This window comes from Leptodactylus fuscus, chromosome 6 (assembly GCF_031893055.1).
Source record: "Leptodactylus fuscus isolate aLepFus1 chromosome 6, aLepFus1.hap2, whole genome shotgun sequence".
Classification (NCBI taxonomy): domain Eukaryota; kingdom Metazoa; phylum Chordata; class Amphibia; order Anura; family Leptodactylidae; genus Leptodactylus; species Leptodactylus fuscus.
Genome location: NC_134270.1, coordinates 126,453,897 through 126,479,370, shown reverse-complemented (window position 1 = coordinate 126,479,370; position 25,474 = coordinate 126,453,897). Strand labels below are relative to the sequence as shown.

Sequence of the window (25,474 nt, the reverse complement as noted above, 5' to 3'; positions counted from 1 at the left end):
ATGTGTTGCATAAAGGTACTGCGGGATGCCACGTGGGGCCTTAGGCTTAAAGTCAAGGTCACATATAGAAATACAGGTGTAATAAAAAAAATAATATATAAATATATATATATATATATATATATATATATATATATATATATATATATATATATATATATATCATTTTTTGGCACAAGTCCAAGCAACTTTAAAGATGGTGCATATTCAGAAATAAGAAATGTCACTTACGCCAGATTTCATTTCTTTTTCTTCAAACGCTTTGTAGGACACCACATGTAAAGACTACAATGAGTTTTTCAATACTCTGTTACCCCATAACCAGCCAACCCACTTAAAATAAATATAGAAGCAAGACATATGGCATTCTCTACACACCTTATTGTTAGCTGTATTTTTTCTTCAGCCCCTTCACTATACAGCAGCCATGACGCATAAGGTGAACAACACCCATCACTGAAGTCTACCACACACGGGTAGAAGAGGGGATACCCTTGAACACACAAAGCCACATACACAGGCAAAAAGACATTTAGTAACTGAACATGGTCAGTGGTTCCATTTTTTTTCTCCATTTTTACTTCTGTAATTGGCATCATTATCACATCCACACGAGCGTGAGGCGGGAGCACCCCATCATATCATTAAAATTATATTGTACAAAGTCTATATATATATATTTATATATATTTATATAATATATAACTCATTTCTCGTAACATTTTTTTTTTTCAATTTCCATTTCATTTGTTGGGGAATGCATTATGATGATTTAGAGAGTCCAAGATGTGCAACCTGGGAGAGGGCAAGAAGGGTCCATTGGGGGTGCCCGCAGCCACATCCTTGTTGCAGTGCCTGGGATAGACGTGGAAGTCAGAGCTGGAGCAGTTTGATTTTTAGGTCCTTGTACATAAATCATTGCTCCCGAGTCCACATGTTCTCCTCTGGAACCATAGCAAGGGGATAACCGTGTCCTAAACCAAATCAGAGGCAGAGAGAAAGGACAAAACTCTCTACCATCAAGATTACAGATGCCCCCTCCCCTTTCTGTATAGGCTTGCCCATTAACCACAAGACCGGAATAGGTGGACAGGGCCTAAGAGACATATGTCCAAAACATTGTAAATTTACTCCCATTCCTATGTTGAGGGGTAGTATCCTGGAGTGTCACCTTTCTCCCTTCAAATGTTCCACCAGTCTGAATAAGAGAACGAGGGCGAAAAAAAAAGGGGAAAAAAAAAAAAAAAAAAAAAAAAAAAAAAAAAAGGGACTTGTGTGGGTGGAGGTCCCCACCTTGTCTGTAGTGGACATGTGTGCGTTCTTACATACAATAAGGAACCCTCGCTCCCCCTACCATCACCTCAGCAGGAAGCTGGCGCATTGTCTTGTGAATGAGTCCACCTCTAAACCCACACAGGTCCGGTGGGGGGTCCCAAAGTGTCTTTTCTCATAGGATGGCACAGCATCTGCAGAAACGTTGCCTGCTGCCCCCTACTGAAGGAGGGGGTGTGACTGGAGCAAAGTAGGCATGGACTTTGATATTGGGGAGATGTGTCTGGAAAAGGAAGGAGATGGGTACAAATTTACATTAGAAAAAGATTAATTAACAATATCTATCTATTGAGCAAATAAACGTTTCCTCTCACCCGCAGCCTCTTGATACCAGCCCTTGAGATTTGTTGGCAGTCATACAACTCAATACGTTCCAAACTCTGGCAGCTTTTGAGGTGCTCCAGGGATGCATCGGTAATGAGGGGACAGTTATCTAACTCAATGACCTCCAGCCGATCATGGGCACAGGCACCATTACCAAGGTGGCGGATCCCATCATCTGTTATTAACTCACAATGGGATAAGCTCTGTGTGCAGAAAACAGAAGGTATGGACACAGTTATTACTTGTAATAGGCCATGGAAATAAGCTGAACATTTCTTAGACTCTAGACCTCAGGGGACGGTCACACTTGCGCTCCTGTGCACCCTGTGTCACTCCCTGGGTTTCCGTCCTATTCCCCAGAGAAACTGCATAGGGGACGGCTTCCCAGTGGTCAGTTTTAAAACCCATTCAAATGACACAGGGTTGTGAACATCCCTGAGCTTTATGGAGCAACAATAGTGCTGACATTGCTCCCAAGAGGTAAGTGGTAACCAAAAGCAGCACATCATCACTTCCATTCTGCCAGGGCTAGAAAATGGCTGAAATCGACTAGAACAGGCAAGTTTAATCGCAGGCATTGAATCTTTCAGATGCTTCGGTCACATCTGAAGGATCACCTTCACCTTTCCCTAAGATATTAAAAACTCAGCACTGAATATTACCTACCTGTGTGATATTTTAGCTTGGGTCTTCAAAACGTCAGGTCTTCTGCAGAAGTTTCTGCTACTGAGATTAGCAACGATAACTTTTGATACTTACCAACACCTGCAGCCGTGGACAGTGTATGGAGAGCTGGATGAGGGTGCTGTCTGTGATCTTCAGAAAAAATAAGTGAATAAGGAGGTTAGTACTTTTACAACGTGTCCTCAGAGAATCCAAGAAAACTTCAAAGTGTTAGTATAGACATCACAGCTCACCTGTACACACTCCTCGAGATCCATCTTCTCTAACTCATGGCAATTCTTAGGAGGGAAATAAAAAGTGAGGTTTAAGTGAGCTATGAAGATTTCATGGAGCCTCGTAGCAGTGACAATGTGACTATGGGCAAAGAGATAATGGTAGTAGTAATTGCTAGGGACTTGTACGAGCTCCATGCACAATGGGTTCAAAGTCTAGAGAAACCAGCCTGTCTCAGGGGAGTAAAACTGTTTAACAATATAGGGGCCTATGGAAACAATAGATCAAGATATGTAAAAATCAATTAAAATAATTTTCCAGGCCTATAATATTGATGATCTATTGTTAGCATAGATCATCAATAGCACCTTGGTAGGAGTCTGACGCCCAGCACCCCTACCGATCAGCTGTTTAAAGAAACTGCAGTGTACTGGTAAGTGCCAGTGTGAAACAGTAGGGGTAGTGGTGTGGGTGCTACAACCAAGTCAATCAGATATTGATCTATTCTAAGGACAGCTTATCAATATCCTAGTGCAGAGAAACCCTTTAAAAAGACATCCTGACATTTCTCAGATACTACAGAGAGATGAACTGACTAATGAATCTTAACCTTTTGTGAATTAATCCCCTGGGGGACTTTGGAAAGGTCCAGGCTTGTAACATCCTTTACATACACACGTTCATGGCACAGACTGTGCAGCATGATTTTATTCATGGCCAGATGGGGCAGATTTATGGCGCTATCAATGCCAGTCTTCATAACCCCACTGTCGGGGGAAGTTTTGCATGCCTGCTCATATATGAAGCGCCTCGACAAAGACTCATTCATTTCTACAGCCCCATACATAAGACCATGGTGTTCATGGATCCATGTGGGGTCCGTTTTGCTGCCTGGCCTCGTGAAAGTGTGTGTGTGGAAAGCACAGACAATCCCTGGTTGGTATCCAGGTGCCATCGGTTCCATTATTTCACTGATCCATACATGCACACAAGATTGTGTGCATTTATCATAACATTTTAGCAAATATATAACAGTGACATGTTATCTTCCACCCTGGCTGATGCAAAGACAAAAAACAGGTAAAAAGTCACATACAATTGTAAAAATCCGACCAGCCTTACTTTAGCAAGAGTGGTGAACCCCAGATCTGTAAGTTGTGAACATCGAGCTACTTCAAGTATTCTGCAAGAAATAAATGCAATGGAGTTTATGGCCAATGGCAATGGTGCAATCCTGTAATCACAATTTTCATGACATTCCTGACTCAGGTACCATCTATGTTTTGTCTCTGTGCTCGGAAAGAAGTCAAATCTGCATAAGTCAACCTTTACTGCAAATTCCAACATTTCTCATACATCTCAGTCTCATGGCACGTAAAAATACAAAAATTTGTTTGAGAGTACATCATCATTTTACTCTTTTGTAGATTTAGATTTTTTATGGGTACATTTAACTTTTCTACTTTCCCTCCCATATCAGTACCTGGGGATCACCAGAAAGCCAAGACCAAGGGTTGTTCTAGAGTGCTTCCTCTTAAATATTCATTACACCACCCAATGCCACCAGGTATGGGTGGTGTAATGAATACCCAATGCCACCAGGTATACCTCGCCCATACTTTATACCATACCTCTGCTCAAGTTCAGTGCAGTAGTGTAACCTGCACACAGTGATAAGGGTATCCATATAGATGTAGGATAAGGGTTCATTCCCTTTAAATGAAGCAAATGAACACATTTATCCCCATCAGGAATAGGTAAAGTCAATAATGTTGGTGCATGTGGGACAGGGGGATCTATACATTTCTGCCTCACTGACTGTCTATAGTAAAATGCAACCCTGCCCGTTACCTGAGCCGGGGGCAGTTCTGTCCCAGTGCATTAAGAATGGAGTCTGTGATGTTGGAGCAGCCGGAGGCGCAGAGGGATTGCAGCTTGTGGCATCCACGGCAAATCGTGATGAGACCGTCATCCGTTATTTGCTGCTGGGACAGAGGCAGTGAGAGCTGGGACATGAGCTAAAAGCATTGCTGCCATGGCTTGGGCCCAGGCGAGTGGCCAGGGATATAATAAGCAGGTGTCACCTGAGTTACAGTTAGAGAGTGGGCAGAGGTTATAAGACAGACTCAGAGGTTATAGATAGGAGGTGGAGTCATGGGATAGATTAGAAGGACCTCAAAATTGGGGGAGGAAGCAATACCAAACCTGATAGAGAGGACAAATACAATCACTGAAAAATTGTGAGTTATAGAGCACATACTAATGAAGACATGAAGAGATTACTCCCAGGGATAGGGCCTGGTTTGGTGATTTCAAACATTTGGTAATAAAGTAGCCCCTGCGAGTTCACCATCTAAAAACTGGGGGTCTACTTTATTCCTCTGTAACCATTATACAGGGTTACACACATCCCTTCAGGGGACTACTGTGCTACAGAGACCAGAGCAAAACAAAAGTGGAACAAGCCTTCCTTAGTGATCAGATTGCAAATTTGTACCCAAACACAGTGGTGTCATAAAGGGAAGGAAGATACTACTGAAAACTGGACCCATTTTAGGCTGGATTTACGGACCAAGCAATAATCATTAGGCTTATAGTCTAGAGTAGTGGTCTTCAACCTGTGGCAAAACCACAGGGGGCTACAAAGACATGCTGGGAGATGTAGTTGTCTATCACATACCCACAGAACTATTTGGACCTGTGTCCAATGCAATCAAAGTATTAAAGTGATCAGAAAGGGAATTATGGATTAAAATATCCCCGTTTGTTAGCCAGTTCAGCTTCTGTGTTGCCCTGACCAGAGGCATTACCATAGTGGGGTGCCGGGGTAGTAAACATACCTGAGGGGGACCATTACTATAGTTGGGGGTCCCATTACAGATTCTGCATCCAGAAGCTGTTACTTACACCAGTGGGCCAAACTTACCCAACCACACCCATAAAAACTAGACAGCTCCTTACAGATACGGAGATGTCTTGTTTAGGGATTCTTCAGGAAAGAGCTAGCAGACGGTGGCAAATACACACAGAGTCTTAATCTCAAGTCCACTTACTGAACACGCCTGTAGATTTAATGTGACAAGCTCTGGACAATGTGATCCAATGTACTTAAGAGCTTCATCTTCCAGCTATACAGGAGACAAACACAGAAAGAAAGATGTAGAGCTCATGTTCATATACAAAGTTAGACAACATTCACACTAATGTCCACTGCCGTTGTCCATCATAGGAGGACCGCAGCAGACAAGAACAGAAGCAGGGTAATGGACACAGAAGCAGCCCCCTCAATCTGTGTCCCTTTCCATTGACTCTAATGTAAACAACATGATGGATGATGTCGTCTGTCTAAACTTCCATCATGTTACTTTACACTGGGGCGAATGCAAGCAGATAAAGGGGGGGGGGGGAATCCATCTGGATCTGTCATTTAATGTTCATCACTCTCAACTTGCAACAGATGAAAGCAACATGCACTAAACCCACCCTTACAGAGACCCTCCTCCAAAAAACAGCGTTGTCACTTTTGGCCAAAGAAGCGATTTACTATTATAAATGGTTACAGAATGTTCTAACTACCTCCGAATTTCATCAAAGGTTCTGCTGCTGTTCCCATGCTAACACTTCCCAGTCTCTGCCCACCCAGATTCAGCAGTGACATGTCAACATGGCATGTAACTGCTGCAGGGGTGGCCTCAGGGGGTCAACAAAAAGCTGCTACAGCCAGTGATTGGTTGCAGAAGTCGTCACTGATGGAGCCAGATGAATAGAGCCTGGCGAAGGACCAAGTACTATTACTTTTGTTATTTTATTACACTGTAAGAGGTTAAACAAAAAAAAAAAAAAAAAAAAAAAATCATCTTTACATTTCTTTATGCTGCTTTTCACTCGTGTAGATTATTATAACTTGGGTCATTAAAAGAGGTTTTCCAGGCAGAAAAGTTACTGCAGACCAACCCATATTCACTTGACTGGGAGCCAAGCTGCAATGATTCGCTTCAGCCACCACAGAGGTCTGTATGCTTTCTGTTCCTTTCTCTGTATATCAGCTGCCAAGTACAGCTGATCGGTAGTGGTGCCAGGTGTTGGACTCCCACTGATATGGATGATCTGTAGGTCACCAATAGCATATTTTTAGCCCAGGAAATTCCTCTAACCTATATATCTGCATTGCTCTAGCCTTAATCAGCTTGCCGTGCATGAGCCCTTTGTTACATAAGTAGAGACTGAAAAGGTAGTAACCCAACCTAGCACCTGAACACCATACCTATCCCGGCAGTATTTCTGTCAGTCAGTGGAGCTACTTTTATCTAAAAAGATGTAACGATTTACAATAAATTGCTCATAGATCAAACCCACAGAAATCTGAAACAGACATACCTGAGTGCATCCTTTGAGGGATAGAAACCGAAGACCCCCACAGCCCTTAACCAGAGCCTGGATCCCATCCTTGCTGATTTGATCACACCAAGAGATGTTCAACTGCTCCAGGAGGGGGCAGCCCTCACTAACAAAAAACAAACAAAAAACCTCACAAAATCAAAATGCAAAACAGTAACTTTTACTTTTAACTATTTTATGATTACTTATTACTTTACTGCTAGCTTTGACTGTAAAGTGGAAGATGCCCTGATAAGTGAAACTTCAGCAGCACTGACTAGGTTGAATCAACAACATAAAGTTGTTGTCCACAACTAATCACCCCCCCCCTTCCAAACCCCCCAGGTCTATGGTCTATGTGTGGGGTACTGCAGTACTGATTGAACGAGCATAAGCCCAGAATGATTTACTACATAAAACACCCATTGAACATATTTTCTTCTTGTTTTTTTTTTTTTTTTTTTACATCGTGGGCATTACGATATTGTGTAAAAAAACACAATTACAAAAGGGGGAAGATGTAATTTTGGTAGTCCATTTATATTTGTGAGCATCCAATAGTAACCACGTGATCGAAGAAGGATCAGAAAGGGCATAATGCAGGCATGGGATGAATCTGTACCCTGCCTAAAAGATAAAGAGCCCTCTACAACATTTGTCATCTACCTAAATAATCCTCACCTGAGAGCCTTGAGGGAAAGGTTGGTAATGGATGTGCATGAAGCCAGGTCCAAATGTTTCAATTTACAGCAAAATTTACTGAGGCTAGAAGAGGTTCTGGAAGGAAAAACAATTAGAGTCACTTGATGCCCCTGCAGACTCCAAACACTCTGTGAGGAAATCCAAGCAGAGATTTCTATTCCATGCCGGCTATAAAAACTCCCAGAATCCAACAACAACCCGCAGACAAAGTCGCGCGCAGAAGCTAGTCTCCAATAAAAGATAAGGATCCTTTTGTATTGGACATTGGGGCACGTCCTTGCCGATTACGCCCTGTCATGCAATACATCTATCTTAAAAGGGGACAAATCCTTTACATTGTAAACCATACAGCTCACGCTAGGTTCACACTAGCGCCTGGAGTCCGTTCTCAGCAGAACGCTTGCAGAAGACGGAAAGCTGTCAGACCGGGTCCAGCCGTTTTATGCTCTCCGTCGCGAAACCGTTTTTTTTTTTTAAATCGGACACAGAGTACTGCATGTCCGTTTTGTTTTTTTTTAAAAAAAAAAACAAAAAACACGGTTTCGCGGTGGAGAGCATAAAAACGGTCACCGGCTCTCACGGCCGGACATCTTTCAAACCCATTCAAATGAATGGGTGAGAAAGAATCCTGCAGGTTTCCGTCTCCTGCACAGTTTTGTGCAGGAAACGGAAACCTGCATGAATGGAGACCGGGCGCAGATGTGAACGAGCCCTAACAACCCCCCTGCACTCTCTTTTATCACAATGCCAAGCTATGAAGGCACTGAATGTATTAGGGCAGGTTCACGCTACCTATATTAACCCCCTCTCACTAAAATTTCAAAAATGCTCCCGAAATTGTCACGTTATTGCAGATTTAGAAATTATGGTTAAAATTAATACAACTTCCAAAAATCACCTGTAAACACATCCCCAGCAGTGCTAAATACACACTGATCCTTTTTGCACCCTTTGCTTGGCTTCATTTTACTTGCTGCTCCTTGTATCACTGTTATTTACACACAGTGAAACTACATTTCCCATGAGCTACAGACTTGAGCCATTTATAAAGTTATGGTGTCTCTGAACTTGCACTTAGCTCAAGTCTGGAATCCTGCTCGTCCAAAACTGTTTGGGGGTTAAAGGGGTCGTATAACAGCAGAACATTTTTGATACTGATGAGCTAGTCACTGGTTAGGTCTTCAGTATCAGATCAGTCGGGGTCCAACACCGGAACTGATCAGCTGAGGTGCCTGCCCCAAGTCCCATACTAAGTATACAGCTGTAAGCTCCCCTGCTTGTATTCAAGTGAATAGGAGCGGGACTGTAGATCCAGGTGCCACCACTCCAGTGTATGGAGTCCTGTACGGAGCTGTGGGTCCTTACAGTGTAGTGTTGGCAACTGGAACAGTTACATTATGGGAATGCAAATAGGATGCAAGAACAGTCGAAATTCATTTTGGTTGTGAACAAACTTTACAAAACCCAAAAAGACTAGAAGGATTCTTGGACAACTTGTATGCTAAAGAAGATGACCAGGATTAGAAAACAGCAGAGGATGAGCTGCAATACCAGACGAAGTCCTTTTTCTAATCCTAGAAGGCATCTATAAAAAGATCTCTTCATTATGAAAATCCAGTCCAATTTGGAGCACAATGATACGTTTCAGGTCCGTTTAGCGGATGACATTCGTGTGCAGTCTGTGCCATTCAATCACGCCTGGCGACACTCATACATTCATGTGCATATTCCCTTAAGCAGAGAGCCTTCTGCACACTTCAGTGTTTTGGTCAGAGGAAACTACAGAGAAGGTATAATAGAAAGATTTACACCTGGTCTGTGTTTTAAAACCATTTCTGGTTTTGGCTTACCATTGCTGATGCAAATCACTGATCAAAACAATGATGGGTGACAAATAAAGTCAAAATGGTACCATGCAGTGGTAAAGAGGCTACAGATCATTAAAGAGGACCTTTCACCACCTCCTACAATTCTAGTTCTTAGCATATGTTAATAGGTGCAGCTCCACTGAGTCCAGCACAGTTGGAATTTTTTATCTAGCGCCAACCTTTCCTGAACAACAAGCGCAGTTAATTTTGATACATAATATGCTTGTTCAGCTTTGTAATATCAGAAGGGCAGTGTCAGGCAGGGGGCGTGATTCAGAGCTTCCATCAGAGGTAGCCAGTGTCAGAGTTCAGAGTCACACCCCTTGTCTGCTCCTGCTTGACACCGCCCCTTTGACTTGAATAGCATATCAGGCACCAAAAATAACAGCATTGATTGCTCTGGAATGATGGGGCTAGAGAAAAAAAAAATCCAACTGTACCATAATCAGTGGAGCAGTATCTCTTAATAAAAGTAAAGAGCTGGTCTTGTTGGAGGTGGTGATAGGTCTGGTGTCAACAATATACTATGTCTGGGATAAATTTATTTTCTGTGAAGCAGAAAGGGAGACCTTGACAGGGGTTATATGGGCAGTTACATTTTGTGCAGTGTACATACTACCCAATTTACATACTGGCTCATCCCTATCACACCAATCCTTAGACTTGCAGAGCACTGAGGGAGGCTAGAAGTATCTACATTGTGTCACATGACCAACACAGCTCTACTCTAAAGAAAGCAGGAGTAGAGCTGGGTTAGTCATGTCACTAACCAGAACCAGAGGCAGAGTGCAGAGACGTATAGCGCTCCCCAATAGTATACAGAGAGGCTGCAGTGGTGCCTTCACTGTATACAAAGAGCAGCAGAGATGGAAGAAACAGCTGTAGAGAATATAGTGAATATTCTGCCCCAAATATGTATCTGCTCTATCATGTTGCCAGCAGATAGCATTACATGTTCCTTTGGACAGGTACCAGAGCACATTACTACATGAATACTCACGTGTCAGTGATTTTGGTGCAGCCATTTAGATTTAAAACCTCAATATTCCTACAGTTCTGTGCAAATGTTCTACAAGGCAAAATTGAAGACATGAATGGCACTAGAAAATAATTCACCATTTAGAAATATTGCAGATAATACTGAGTCTGTGGTTCAATATCAAAACTGAGGGCCACCTGTACACTGAGAGCAGCACTTGCCCGTCAGGAAGCCATTACTCACAAGCCAAATCTGGCCCGTTGTGTAATTGTATTTGGCCCAACAGAACATACTGATTGTCTACTAGAGTAAATCAGAGTGCAGCAAACTGTAATAAGCTTATATGTTTAAGCAAAACTTAAGTTCATTTCTATACGAAAAAAAATCATCATTATATCTGACGAGCAGGAAAAACTTCCTCAATTGTAGGGGGGGGGGGTTGTTTTGTTCTTTTCCAAATAATCAAGGTTGGCCACGACTTTGTCCGCGTTTAGAATTTTGATCCACAGTATATTTGAGTTTGACATCCCTACATTAGAGGGGATCTGTTACCAGGCTGGAGCATACTAAACCAGCAACACAGCTAGATATATCAGGCTCACCTGAATGTAACGCCCCCCACCCCCCTTCCAGTATTGCTTTAAAATGCTACTCCCCACACTATTCTAATTTGCTCTTCCCCCTTCTTTCAGTGATAGGAAAAGGGAACTTTGATAAAATAGGATAGTAGAAGGGTTAAGGATTGTACTATGGCTGTCAACTGTTGAGCGAGTCAGGACAGCTGGCTCTGTTCAGAGGTGGGTATAGACACACAGCCATAGAAGCGACCTGCAATGAGCTCTGTGCTGACTCAAGAGGCAAAAGGCCATATTGATGGAGGCATGTGCAGAAGGTTCAAAAATATCTTCTAAAGGCATAGGAGAAAGCACCTGTCCCCTCAACACCCTAGTGTGGATCTACAGTACTCTCAGGGAACCTATGAATTTCTCCTGCAGTCCTACACCACATAGGCCAGGTCGCTAACTGGAGCTATTCATTTTATAAGACTATAAGCAGGTCCACACCTACCTTAGAGCATTATCCCCTACACCAAGGCATCCACGTAAACTGAGCTTGCGGAGGAATCCCCCACACCTCTTTGATATATTCTCTACCACACGACCCTAGGATATAACAGACAGTGGTGGAATGAGTGCAAAAAGTTAAACAGGCAACTTGATGAAGGTAAAGAACCTGAAGGATTACTCAAATACCTCAATGTCCCTTTGGAAGTCAAACAAGTCAATTCGCTGCCAGTTGCTTCCATCGAGTGCAAGGACATTCCAGGCCTGAAAAAGGAATCAATGAACTTTAAGAACAGATCATAGATCTTTGGTGGTGTGCAGGTAAATCTTCACCAGCAGCAGAAGCAGAATGTAACTACACCTGGGGCAACAAGTCATGGATGGACAATACCTGGGCCTGGTGAAGTCACTTACCCTGGAGACTTGAGCACATCGACATAAGGTTACAACATCTAGGAAGGAGAAGATCCTAGGAACAGAAAAAAAAAAAAAGTGGTCACTTTATGAACTGTCCCACCAAGAAAGACCCAAGTGATGTGCCATCATTAAAACTTGCCACTGCCATCCCAAAGACAAATTCTCACCTGAGAAGAAGCTCCTTAGGAAGCTTCTTGTTGATCAGAGCCTCATCATTGTTTGAGAACATCTAGGAAAAGAAGCATAAAATGAAGAGTTAAAAAGTAGAAGAAAACACAAAAAGGAAATAAATCATGTAAGACAGCAGAGCAGAGATATCGCACAAAACGCTGACACATCTATATGGACACCCATTAACCCCTGATAAGCACCAGGAGGATTTTTGACATTGAAACACATGGAGGGGGGCAGGGGGAGGCTTTTTGTATTTCTCTTTTGTTAATCCCTGCAATGCGTGAGGATTTGCCTGATCTATGATGAAGCGTATCCATGTGAATGACAAATTTCACTGTACTGATGGCCACCGCCATGTCACGCACACTTCAGCAAAGTGATGACTGAGGAATAAAAATGCTATTTGCTACAAAATTTTGTCACAAATTGTGTTTAAAAAGTCGCAACCTTAAAGTTTGCAACTTGTTAAAAAAAAAAAAGTCTTTTTTCTGGTGTAGTGACTTTATCTCTCTATAGTATTTATGGAGAGCGCTAGGTTCACACTAGCATTCGGATTTCCGTTCTTCGGGTCCGCATTAGTATCTGAAAGATGGAAACCTTGTCTGCTTAAAGAAATAATATGCGGAAACCCGCAGAACCCATAGAGGACTTTTCTCTCTACCAATTTTAAACAGAATCTGCGGGCGGAGACTCATACGAGCCCAGCCTTACCCTTTGTTTGTTCACATCTGCGTTCGGTATTCCGTCCGGGGGAGTCCGCATGGAGATCCCCTGAATGGAATACAGAACACAACTGCAAGCAGTGTGCAGTAAAAGCACACGGACCCCATAGACTAGAATGAGGTCCATGTACTGCCCGCACGAATCATGCAGACGGGAAAGTAGATTGTAAAGTGCTTTCCTCTCAGCTTGTTCTGTGCGAAGATCTGGTGGCAAGCACATGGACCCCATTATAGTCTATGGGGTCCGTGTGCTTTCACTGGCACACTGCTTGCAGTTGCGTTCGGTGTTCCATTCGGGGAACTCCTCATGTGGACTCCCCCGAACAGAATACCAACGCAGATGTGAACGAGGCCTTAGAGAATTTCTTCACCTTTCTGCGGCCGATTTTCTGAAGGAGGTTCAGCTTGTCTGCCTAGCTCAGAAGAGGTAAGACATTACCAGAAGTGTCGGACAGCACCTTATTCACATTCACAACACATACATGCTCGACTGAGCTGAGCATGTGATAGGATCTATATGTAAGTATTCACACTGTGCTTTTTCTTAAGTTTGCCAACCATTTTAATGTTGGCAAAACACTTGTTTGGATGACAACTATTGCAAGTGTTCCATACACGTGTATGCTTGGCAATGGTGGGCACGTTCTAACAGGGTAGAGTGGAGTAAACAGCTGCCAGACACCAGTGGGTGTGCCATCTCTTCAAGAACTAAAGGATCAGGCATGCTGAAATCCAGCTTGAGGATTCTTATCTCCCCTGACATAGAGGAAGGGTTGGGACGCTCCCATACATATCAGATGGTTAGCTGATCCTGCTGAAATTGGCAGATTCCTCCAACATTAGTTTAATCTGTAGAGCCAGCTTTAGACTGGAAGGCACAGGAAATAAGATTTATTACCTCTGTAACTGATGAATAAAGCTATCTAGAGCAGGCAGGACACCGGGTCCGCAGATCTCAGAACAAGTATTAGAATTGCCTAATGCAACATGAGTAACAAGGAATGGGGTGTTTCTGTACAGAGCTTGCACACTTACAGCTTTACTGCAGTCCTATTACCAAGCATCTGAGCTGATGGTCCTCGGAAACACCAAAGCGTTACTTTCCATATACCTGTTGTCAAATGGCAGCAGGACAAAGCAGTCTCCATAAGAGAGGCTTCTCCCCAGGACTCCCACGTAACACAAAACTCCAGGGCTGGACAAATGCCAGTCACCATGGAGACTACAAAATCATCCCTGGTGGCCGGATCTTCTGGCCAGTCACATACATTACTTACACCTGCTTCCCAGTGCATGGAGCTGGCCTGTCGTAGGTCTCAGACGGCCCAAAAGAGATGGTTACAGCATAACTAGCTGGCGCAGCATCCAATGACTGGCCTCCTGGCTGCCCACAGAGGGCGCTAGCACTCTCGTACTTATGGATAGGGCTACTATCGAGGCACTGCTGGGGCTACTGTAAACCCGCACCCAGCAATCTGCGACGAGACGTCAGGACCGGAAATGACGGTTGTAGAAATTATTTGTAATATTCATCACTTGGATTAGTAACACTAGTGAAAATATAAGGTACTGAGGTCTAATAGTGGCTTTTAGTAATTGTCACTAATTACATAATTATAGTACATAGAAGGAATGAATTGATGTGAAGAATAGTCCTTAGATCTGTCAGGACTGCAGGGTGGCTAGTCTGTGTATTGGCATAATAAATGGGTTGGTTGTGATAGACCCGATGAGTCTGCTCTTTAATGTGCGTCAGCTCAGACTTTTTTCTACCATTCCAACAGTTCTAAAAATTAAATAAAAAAAATAAAAAATCTAACCCCTGTGATCAGCCACTGTCAAGTAGGGAAACTCATTTAGATAAATGGACCAGGCCTGCCAGAACAAGAGCCCCACCTTTGATAGTACTCATATGCCCAATATGGCATGTTAAAGGCGGCTGTCTTCAGGACTTAAATGGTCATTAACTTAGTGTATTACCGGTACAGGTTTGTCCAGAATCACTAATTAAAAATATGGTGGCAGCCTGGAAAAAAAAGATAAGACAAAATACCTCTCTAATGTTTATGCTACTCGGTGTCTCCCTTCTAGCCAATTTACTGTTCGCCCTTTTGTTACTAAGGATGTCCGTCACTAGATACATTTCCATCTTGCGTATCTCAGTGTTGCTAAGTTCACACTAGCATTCATGTTGCCAATATTCGGGTCCACATGGGGACCTGAAAGACAGAGACCCTGTCTGCTTAAAAAAGTGGTTACACATGGAAAATATATACTATAATGAGATATAAAACTGGCAGAGAGAAAAGTCCTCCTTTAAAGACAACCTGTCACGTCCTCGGGCACATGCCGTGTAATACACCACTAAATTCAGCGTACTATTGGCTTTCCCGTTCTGTGCCCCCGGTGAAGAGCTATTGGTGACGTTGCTGTAGCTCTTCAGTGTCAGAAGGGCGTTTCTGACAGTCTGTCAGGAACGCTCCCCCTCACAGTCACATCTATTACAGTGTACTATCAAAAGGGGTGTTCCTTACCGCCCAGTGATGACACTATGAAGGGTCCCATACTAACCAGTACCTCCCATGGGGGGCCCTGCAGATCAGGGCTTCTTTATGACTCTCTCTGGTCAGACGGCTGTAAGAACCTGGAGGGCACCTAGAGAAATGAGACATTCCTTGCCATCCTATATAATGGTAATGAAATTATCCTAACGCTTGTCATATTAGGTGTATGTCGGCCGAACCTGGTGACATCTGATGTGTATGGGACCTTCAGGGATCTTTTGTTCTTGGGGAGACAACCCATTGCCAGGTGTCCGGCAGCTGCTTTCTCCCCCCTCCCCACTCAGAGCATATGGAGCCTCAGCCAAGCCAAGCATGCAAATGTATGGGAGAGTCGGCAAGATAGACATCAGTAACATGGCCAAAAAACATCCCTCCCCCCTCTGTTCACCAGGAGATTTCTGACGCTGTATCCACCTCTTTATAGGACCACACATGGACACGCACACTTGAACTGATACAGAGGAGAGGTATCAGCGTTTCCTTTATACTTCCCCTTCCTTTTGGATATACTTCTAGTTTGGGTTCAGATATTGGACTTAAAACTGCATGTGTGATTCCTGCCTAATAGTATATTCATATTTCGCAATTTGTTATAGAAAGTGCTACATGTGGTTGCGTTGACACAAAGCAGATGGATTTCTGTTAGTCCCATTTCGATAAAAGGAGGAGTCATGCAACAAACTTCCGGTGTGTGAATATAGCCAAAAAGCATCAGTCTTTGTGAGACATTTCCACTATGATGTGATTAGGATGTTATCAGATTAGGGATTTGCTAGATGTGTACAGTTTTTTAACCCTTCATATTTCTATTGAAGATGCTGATAATAGACAGATGGTGCGACATATATGGCAGGTTACAATTGCAGCGTCACTACCTGACAGGTGCGGGGACTTTTGCATACCGGCTGTAAGAAACAACACACAGTGCTCCTTGTGTTATCTACGAGTCAATAAGTCAGTATGCAAATAACATGTTGTCAAAGGCACAATAACCCAACGTCTATGCAGAAAGCTACAAAGCATCATTCTCTTACGGAAGCCATTTCAGGCAGACATTGAAAATAGAAGGTACAATACACCTTCAACAGCTATTCCTCCAGACCCCCTCCCCTTACACATGCAAGCTCATATCGGGCGAGAGTAGTGTAAAAGCTATGGCATATCTCTGGTGCCAGGTTCTCTCTCTGGAAAGAGAGGAATCAGAATGTCCGAACCTACTTATTCCTCACCAACATCACCTGCTATAGGGGTCAGGACAGGGTATCCAGATTGTTATCTGGTCCCCAATGTGTAGGGACAAAAATATCCCTGACCCACGCAAAAACTTCTCACATATGTCCAGGGTATCTCCACATCATGTGAATACAGCCTTATGCACTTTTAGCAGCTGTAAGTATATTGTCAGTGACCCTACTAAAAGAGAAGAGTAGCAGAACATTCAGCAGTGGGATTTCTGGCTCCACCCACATGAGGGTGACAAGGGCACTGGGGCTTGTACAAGCTTTTATGTTCCAGCTGTTATAAAAGTCCTCTGATCCTCACATAATACCCACTGGCTGTCTCTATCCGCACTGAATGCAGGAGACACAACGCCCGCCTGGGTGGGGGTGGCGGGTTTAAATAACCAGCAGCATCATTCTCAGGGAAGTTACACATCAGTGGCATGAACAGAATTCATCGCAGTTGTAGCCTGAGTACATAGTGAGCCTCCCAGAGCAGCCATGCTACCCCTCCCTCCATGACACATACCAGTACAATGACAGGCTTCAATCTCGTGCACTATATGACCCAGAAAGTCCTGCAGAGCCAATTTATCTAAGAACGGACTGAGGCTGGAGTGCTGGCATCAGATGGTACTAAGGTGTTAAAGGGATCAGGTAGGACTCAGACATTTCCAGGCCAGTCCTTTAAAGCTGGTGTTAGGTAAGAGATTACCAAACTCACCAATAATGGCTAACTGAATGGCAATTGTTGGGGGGGGGGGGGGAATTGGACCAACTTTATATGGCCAGCTTTAGCGTTGACCATCAATTTTGAGTCAGAGGGGTTCAACTTCCAGACTCGCAGGAGTTAAAGGGATCTCATCATTGAAACTCAATTTTTTTCTCACTAACTCGTCAGAATAATCTTAAGAAAGGCTATTCTTCTCCTACCTTTAGAGGTCTTCTCCTCCCCGCCGTTCGGTATAAATTTCGGTTTTGATCGGTATGCAAATGAGTTCTCTGGCAGCACTGGGGGGCATCCACAATGCTGCGAGAGAACTCTCCAGCGCCGCCTCCATCTTCTTCAGGAACGTCCTCTTCACCCATCTTCTTCCGATGCAGGTTTCAAACTTCTTACAATACTGTGTAAGTGGCCATTTTCTTGTGGCCAGCAGGCATGCACAGTCGGCTTTGCCCTAGGCCTAGAAGTTTGAAGCCTGCGCCGGAAGAAGATGCGTGAAGAGGACCTTCCTGAAGATGGAGGCAGCGCTGGAGAGTTCTCTCGCAGCATTGGGGACGAGAAAACTCATTTGCATACAAAAGAAAACCCGGATTTATACCGAACGGCAGCGCGGAGAAGACATCTAAAGGTAGGAGAAGAATAGCCTTTCTTAACGCTTTACCAACATGTTCGAGAGAAAAAAAATTGAGTTTTAAGGATAGGATCCCTTTAAACATGTAAGTATATGCCACAAAGTCCTGGAAAAATTCCTTCAAATAGGATTTCCCATCACAGATATTTAAGGTGTATCAATAGGACTTCAGACCCCTCTTACCAGTTTTTCTAGCTGCTGTGACACTACAAATACCAGCATGATATGAAGGGTACCCTCTATATGATGTGACTTGCAGTTGGTGAATTAGAGGTTATAGACTACGGATGTAAATGTATAGTCATCCTATAAATAGTGAAATATATAACAAGCAGATAATGTGCACTAAAATAAAGCATATCACTTGTACAGTAGTTCATGGACGCCGACCTCTAGGCCCTGCCATACAGCCGACCTCTAGGCCCTGCCATACAGCTCCTGTGACCCACCATATTACCACTGAAAGCAGAGCCCAGGTACAATATGGTACATACACTCAGAATTGGGGCAACATACGTCATGAACGCAACCTAAATCTTTATTACAGCTGTACTTCTTCCCCCTACCTATCGTATAAGGCTATGTCCATACAGCCACAACGTGAACACAGAATTACAGGCTACAGTGCAGTTGCTACCTCTTGTGTCCCCCCTCTACCTCATAGATTGTAAGCTCTTGCGAGCAGGGCCCTCAGTCCCATTGTGTGAAATGATTATCTTTGTAATGTATCTGTCTGTATTTGAACCCTACAAATTGTACAGTGCTGCGGAATATGTTGGCACTATATAAATAAAATGTATTATTAATTTATTACAGTGTCTATTAATGGCAGCCACCTAAATACTGACAGACTGATACTATTAATGAGGCCATATACAACAAAAATACATTGGTTGATCTAATGCAGGGGTAGGGAACCTTCGGCCCTCCAGCTGCTGTGACACTACAACTCCCAGCATGCTTCATTCACTTCCATGGGAGTTCCAAGAACAGTGGAGCAAGTATGCATGATGGGAGTTGTAGTTTTGCAGCAGCTGGAGAGCCAAAGGTTCCCTACCCCTGCTCTAATGTATATGAAGGTGTTCTGATGTTCCCCCAACAGCATGACAGATGGTAGATTTATACATACTGGCTTCCTCTTTGTTCTCACGGAAGATAAGCAGAGTACTCCCCTCTCCCAATTTAGATCACATACACTCTCTGCTAGGCCAGGTGTGCACAGCTAACAAAAACTGTGACATTTTGTTAGAGACAGGACACAACAACATTGCAAAATTACTGCAACTCCAATGCACCCTTATGATTAAAGGGCTGGGAACTACAGAAAGAACATAATATAATTATATATATCCCCCTTCTGAACCAGGCTTGTTCTGCAGCAGGGGCTTACTCAGAAAAGAGGATGTTCTGATGTGATAACCACTTTATCACACCAACTATAGACGGAGTCTCACTGATGCTGCCTTCTGGTGATCAGTGACTGCTCAGACCCCAAAATAGAGACCAGAACCCAGCCCCACAGATAGATAGAATAGGGTCACCTGAATCTAACAGTGTTTCTTCCTCAGATCCTCTATTACCGAAACATCGCTGATTCTGTCAATATGTAAATTAGTTCTTTGGAGCAATGAGGGTGTTGCCACTTACTTTTTTTGGAGCAACAGCAATACTCTCATTGCTCTATAGAAGTCATCTGCACATTGACTAAAAAGGTGATATCTTGGCAACAGAGGATCTGATTCAAAAGGGGAAAACATGGATTCGGGAGACTAACCCAGGGATCCTCAAACTGCGGCCCGAGGGCCACATGCGGTCCGCCAAGCACTTCTGTCTGGCCCCGCCGACAACGCCGGCAGGAGTGCATTTATAATGAAGCCCTGGGGAGCTCGGGCCAGGCCATGGAGCGCACTTCACTTTACCTGTTGGAGGGCACCGCTCCCGATGTCTGTGCGGCCTGCTCTGCCTCCGGCCCACTGTTTAAAAAGTTTGAGGACCCCTGCTCTAACCTATCTGTGCGGATGGGTTCTGGAATCACACTCCCTTTAGGCAGGTTCCTAACATGAGCTTCTATGTACAAGAGAAGCCTCTTGTTCCCAATCATAATGCAGATGACATTCCTGCTGATATTTCATAGGGCAGTGACTGATGTAGGAGTGAATCTCCATAATAAGTGTGTCACACATCCTACACTCGCATTACTAGAGCCAACACAGACAGAATTACACACACACACACACACACACACACACTAGACCCCAGAGCAGCACATCACCACCTAAAAATGGAAAGTAAAATCCACTCACTTCTCTGACACTTGTGAGTCTTCTACACCAGAAACATCCCAAACCTAGACCACCACCCCCTGACCCCACCATCCACTGCTGGCTCTTCTCCATCAATCTGGTCTATTTTTAGTGACCAGCAATGTCCACTGCAGTCCAATGCCATACTACTGGCATCATGGCTCCCACCATCACACGTAAGCACTGCAACCAAGTGCCATGCTACTAGCGCCATGGCTACTGGCATCATGGCTCCGACACTGGTTAACTGGGGAATACGAGGAAAGTATTGTTCCCTTATACCATTAGCTAGTGGAGAACTCCTTTAATAACCCAATGCAAGCAATTTAAAGGGGAAACAATTCTGAAGTGTGGGTAAGAAGGCAGAATGGGCTTAAAAGAAAGGCTTCCTGTCCACACAGCAGGAAATGCCTGCCTAGCTAGTCAGCGGTCACAGCAGTGACTATCTCTAGACACAAGACTAGGAATTACCTGCTAAGGGTCCACAGCACTCAGGGACATTGTACTGCTTTGGAAGATACCTTCAGCACATTCTGCCCACTTGTTACAAAACCTCTCTAGGCTTTGTTGACATAGAAGTCAGCCACCATCCCCCCAAACACATGCCAATCCAGCCTGGACAAGAATACATGAGCAGCCTTCAGTATATGAGAGACAAGCAGCTGCCAGACACCTCCAATGCCGCTGATCTCTTCACAGAATATAGGATCAGAAAGAAATGTCAACATATCAGATCCTTGTTCCCTTCCTAGGGTAAAGTCTATGAGATTCAGCATCTAATGTTTATGGGGAAGGGGATAGAACCAGTGACAGTCTCAGGATCAGAGCAGCCACCAGAATAAGATTATTTGGTGTAAAAGATGACTTCACATCAAACCTGTCTGACATCTCTGATTAACTGTTGCAGTGCTGAATGATCACTGACAACTCATCGTATTGCCACATAACAAGGCTGTCCCAGAATTTTTAGGATTTGACATAATCCAGTAGATTCATAGGGCTGGATGTGATGGTGCTGGTGTGATCATCACAATGGGCAGCCATGTAGGATATAGATCTATTGTGACAGATCACTATGTCTGTGACCAGCCCTTAGATCATAACAATCCCATCCCCCCACCATCATCATCATCATCATCATCATCACCTTCCTCCCTCTCCATACAGACCTCAATCATCATCCATACACCCCCCGACCCCACATACCACCACAATCCCCCCCTCATATAACACCCAGATCTGAAATACACCCGGATCACCCGCTGCAAGAAGCCCCCAGTACAAGTGTCGCACCTCAAACCGGCTCTTGGTCACCCCGTTCATCTCTCTCCGCATGGAGGCGGCTGTGGGCGCTCTCGGGGTGCTGAGCCCCTTTGTGTCCTGGATTCGCCGAGTAGTGACAGGGGTGTCGCCTGTCCCAGCAGCCCTGACCCAGTGACCCGGAGCTCGGGCAGACTCAGCAGTCCGGCTGTGACTGGAGTCCCTCTCCCCGGGGTGTGTCGTGTGTTGTCACCGGGGGGGCCCGGGATCCTCTCCAGTCTCTGAGGCCTTTAACTTTAGCCCAAAACAATAACACCCGCACCTGCCAGCATCAGCGCCTGCGATTGGCTGACGGAGGCAGAAGAAGGCGTGGTCACAAGCTGACAGCTGATCGTAGCCCCAGGGACTAATGGGAAAACCGGCACCGGGGACTGGAGCAGAGACCGGAAACTCCCGCCTACTGCCGGCTGCCTGCCTTACATTCCTCAGACAGATCGGGCCCTAGGGGCCCCTGAGCCCCCTGCCCGATACACAACAGTCCTAGCCAATAGGAAAGAGAGCCTGGGCATTTAAACGTGACATCATTATCGCGGGAATCCTTAGACTGGGCGTCCAGAGATTTAAAGGGCCAGTACCCCTAATAAAGTCTATGCAGCCTGTGCAGGGTGAGGCTGGCTGTAGTGTCTTCTATGGTACCATAGACCTATAATTCAGGAAGAATTACTGCCTAGAGATCGGTACTTTCCAGACACATCCACATAGCTACAGTATAGGGGGGTGATACTAGCAGCTGTATAGTATATACAATTCTGCATCCTGCACAACTTATATCAAGCGCTGCTTTAAAGCGACAGAGACGCCATGGCCGAGTGTTTAATGGGTTAATCCGCTTTGTCTGCTGCGTTTTTATATCTTAAACCCGTGAGTAAGAAGATTTAGCGAGGGATTTCAGAGAGAGAATATATCAGTCACCTGGAGGATTAAATCCTTTTAGGGAAGTGGGAAGAGTGTCTCTCACAGCAGGCCATGGTCCAGACTTGTTTCTCTACAAAATACCAATGATTGTAGATTCACGAGGAATGGAAGAAATCGGTAGCGCCATGACGGATTATCATAAACTAACAGGTTGCTAAGGTTTCCCATGATATATCACTAAAAACCTAAAGGGAATATACAGGACTAAAAAAAAAAAAAACATGGCTGCTTGTTCCAAAAACAGCCCCATCCTGTTTGTAGCTTAGCCCAATTCATTCTCGCTATTGCCACATGGCGTCGCATGACCGAAAGAGACTAATAATGTAATGAATGGAGTCACATTGGGAACATGGGACTGCTGCAAATGTGACTACAGCTGCCAAAATCCTGAATTTCTGGATTTTTTTTTGGCTACTAGAAATCACAGTACGGCTTGGTTCACACCTGCGCCTGTTCTACATTTGGGGTTTCCATTCTTAAATCTGCTTAAGGCTAAGACCCCACATTGCGGAAACGCAGCTTTTTTTGTTGCAGGTTTTGTTGCGGTTTTATGAGCCAAAGCCAAAAATGGCTACAAGAGGAATGGGAGATATATAAAGTACTTATACTTCTCCCGTCTACCCAATCCACTCTTGGCTTTGGATCAAAAAAAAAAAGCAATAAAATCTACAACAAAAAAATGCTGCGTTTCCGCAATGTGGGGCTTCAGCCTAAAGTAGGATTTCTCTCTCCGCATTCTTCAGGCAGAAACCAAACGGAATAGTCTATGAGTCCGTGGGTTTCCACAGGTAAGGCCTGGTTCAGTCTGCCCCCTTTTCTATCATAAGTACTAATGTTCTGTCTACATGTAATTCTGTGAAGAGTAACTGTACAATAGAAAACAAATACATAAGAAAAACCTAAATGACCATAATATATGAGATCCAGGGACTCTACAAATATAGGGCAGATACATGCAGGTACCCACCACATTCTAGCATCTGCCATAAAACATGAAAAGAGCAATTTATTAGCACAGTCAAGAAAGCTGCTTGCGGTCAGTGAATAATATCCCTTCTGTAACCACACAAGCAGCCATAAGCACAAAGAAGAATTTTCTTACATTGCAATCTATGAGATGTACAGAATCTTCAGTCCTTTGCACACAGTAGTTTGTGGGCCTGTGTGTGAAACTGTAAGGACAACTAGCTGCTCCTATCTGGATTCACTGTGTAAGAGATCATCCCCTCCCCCCTTCCACTCATTGTGATCCGTCTCACAACTATGGAAATGAAACTAGCCTTGCAACAGAGAATGAACTGTACATTAGTTATAAGGGAGACACCTAGTAATAGGAAGTTTAGAGAGATTTTTCAGGAAAAAAGCTGCAGTATTTTTAATTAAAGTGCATTACATTTTGGTCCAGAATCACATTCTACTAAATGAGAATAAGTTGTCAGTAGTTAGTGACCATTTAACCACCTGAATTATAAGTCATGTAACCCATAGAGTAGAAAAAATACAGCACCAGAATTGCATTTTTTTTTTTTAATTATCCTGTCTAAAAAAAAAAATGAATATTTTTTTTTAGCCAAAGCCAGGAGTGGATTTAGCAAAACGGAGAAGTATAAGCACTTCCTTTACATTTTCCATTCCCTTTTGAAGCCACTATTTCCTTTGGCGCAAAAGAAAAAAAACTAAGTCTGTAATGAAAAAACATGTGGCCTCTGCCTTAGTATATCAACCTGTAGAACAATCAAAGGCTCCGTTCCCACGGAGTAACGTGCCGCACATTCAGACACATATACACGTGTCAGAGTGTGAGCGCTCAAAACAGATCCCATTCACTTCAATGTGTGCCGGCTTACGGGCGCTACACATTGAAATCAATGGGTTAAAAAGTCTGCCATACGTATACGTGTCTGAATGCGCGGTGCGTTACTCCATGTGAACGGAGCCTAAAATGTCGTGCACACTGCAATTGTTTTATGTTTTTTTGTTTTGTTTTATGGTGGTGCACAACGTAATAAAATAAATTAAACGGAAAACAATTGCAGTATTGCTGGGAAATTTATCTCATCCTACAATAAAATCCTCTCATAAAAAGTTATCGCTCTCAGAAAACATTGATTCCCAACATCCACTGTAATAGTATGGCACAGTGGCAGAACTACCGCCTTAGAGGCTGTAGTGGCTGAAAAGACCCCAGAGTATAATACTAGGCTGTGAACCCCAAAAATTTCAGGTTAAGCCAAACCTGAATTGTTTGCAATATTTGTAATGAGGGACATATAACTGTGTGGAGCGGCCACTATGGGACATTATACTGTATGGAGGAGCCACTATCGGACATTATACTGTATGGAGGGGCTACTATGGGACATTATACTGCATGGAAAGGATACTATACTGTATGGAGGCCACTATGAGACGTTATATTGTTTGGAGGCAACTATGGCACATTAAACTGTGTTCAGGCCAATATGGGACATTATACCATGTGGATGGGCCGGGCCACTATGGTACGCTGTACTGTATAGAGGCAACTATGGTATACTATACTGTGTGTAAATGGGGAGTTATACTGAGTGGGGGCTAGCAAAGGGAGTGTTTTACCATTTGAGGGCCAGGAAAGATGGTCCTATGCCACATATGTGGCAGTGGCAGTCTTGCTAGTTACGTCTCTGGCACAGCGGATGTTTGTACTTTAAATATGGTGCCTGCTCAGGAGTACACAGCAGAGATCCGGAAGTAATGCTCACAATTAGAGTCTTCTTTGATCCTGGGTATTAACCATTCAGATGTGACTGAGGTTTCTGATCACTAGCAGCATGTGGGCGCTTCTATGTTCTTTTGGATCGCTGTTCCCCATAACAAGAAGTGGGGATTGTGATCCATTTGTATGACAGCCAGGAGCTTATTGAAGGCTCCCAAGGCTGTCATTACTATACTTCTACTACAA

General features: G+C 43.9%; 1 protein-coding gene across 2 annotated transcripts; it reads right to left on the bottom strand.

Annotated features, from left to right (window-relative positions):
- Window positions 1–410: 410 nt before the first annotated feature.
- FBXL20 (F-box and leucine rich repeat protein 20) lies at window positions 411–21,889 on the bottom strand. Of its 2 annotated transcripts, none has more exons than XM_075277193.1 (15): window positions 21,592–21,889; window positions 12,128–12,189; window positions 11,958–12,012; window positions 11,733–11,807; window positions 11,548–11,642; window positions 10,501–10,569; window positions 7,612–7,707; window positions 6,931–7,057; window positions 5,607–5,681; window positions 4,405–4,538; window positions 3,676–3,736; window positions 2,574–2,618; window positions 2,416–2,472; window positions 1,647–1,859; window positions 411–1,555 (listed from the first exon to the last, which is right to left on the bottom strand). In XM_075277193.1, exons 1-15 carry the CDS (start codon window positions 21,631–21,633, stop codon window positions 1,448–1,450), a joined length of 1,314 nt encoding a protein of 437 aa, XP_075133294.1. In that variant the 5' UTR covers window positions 21,634–21,889; the 3' UTR covers window positions 411–1,447. The 2 variants fall into 2 exon arrangements, with proteins under 2 accessions (XP_075133294.1, XP_075133295.1); XM_075277194.1 differs by having other exon boundaries at window positions 4,405–4,535.
- Window positions 21,890–25,474: the final 3,585 nt, after the last annotated feature.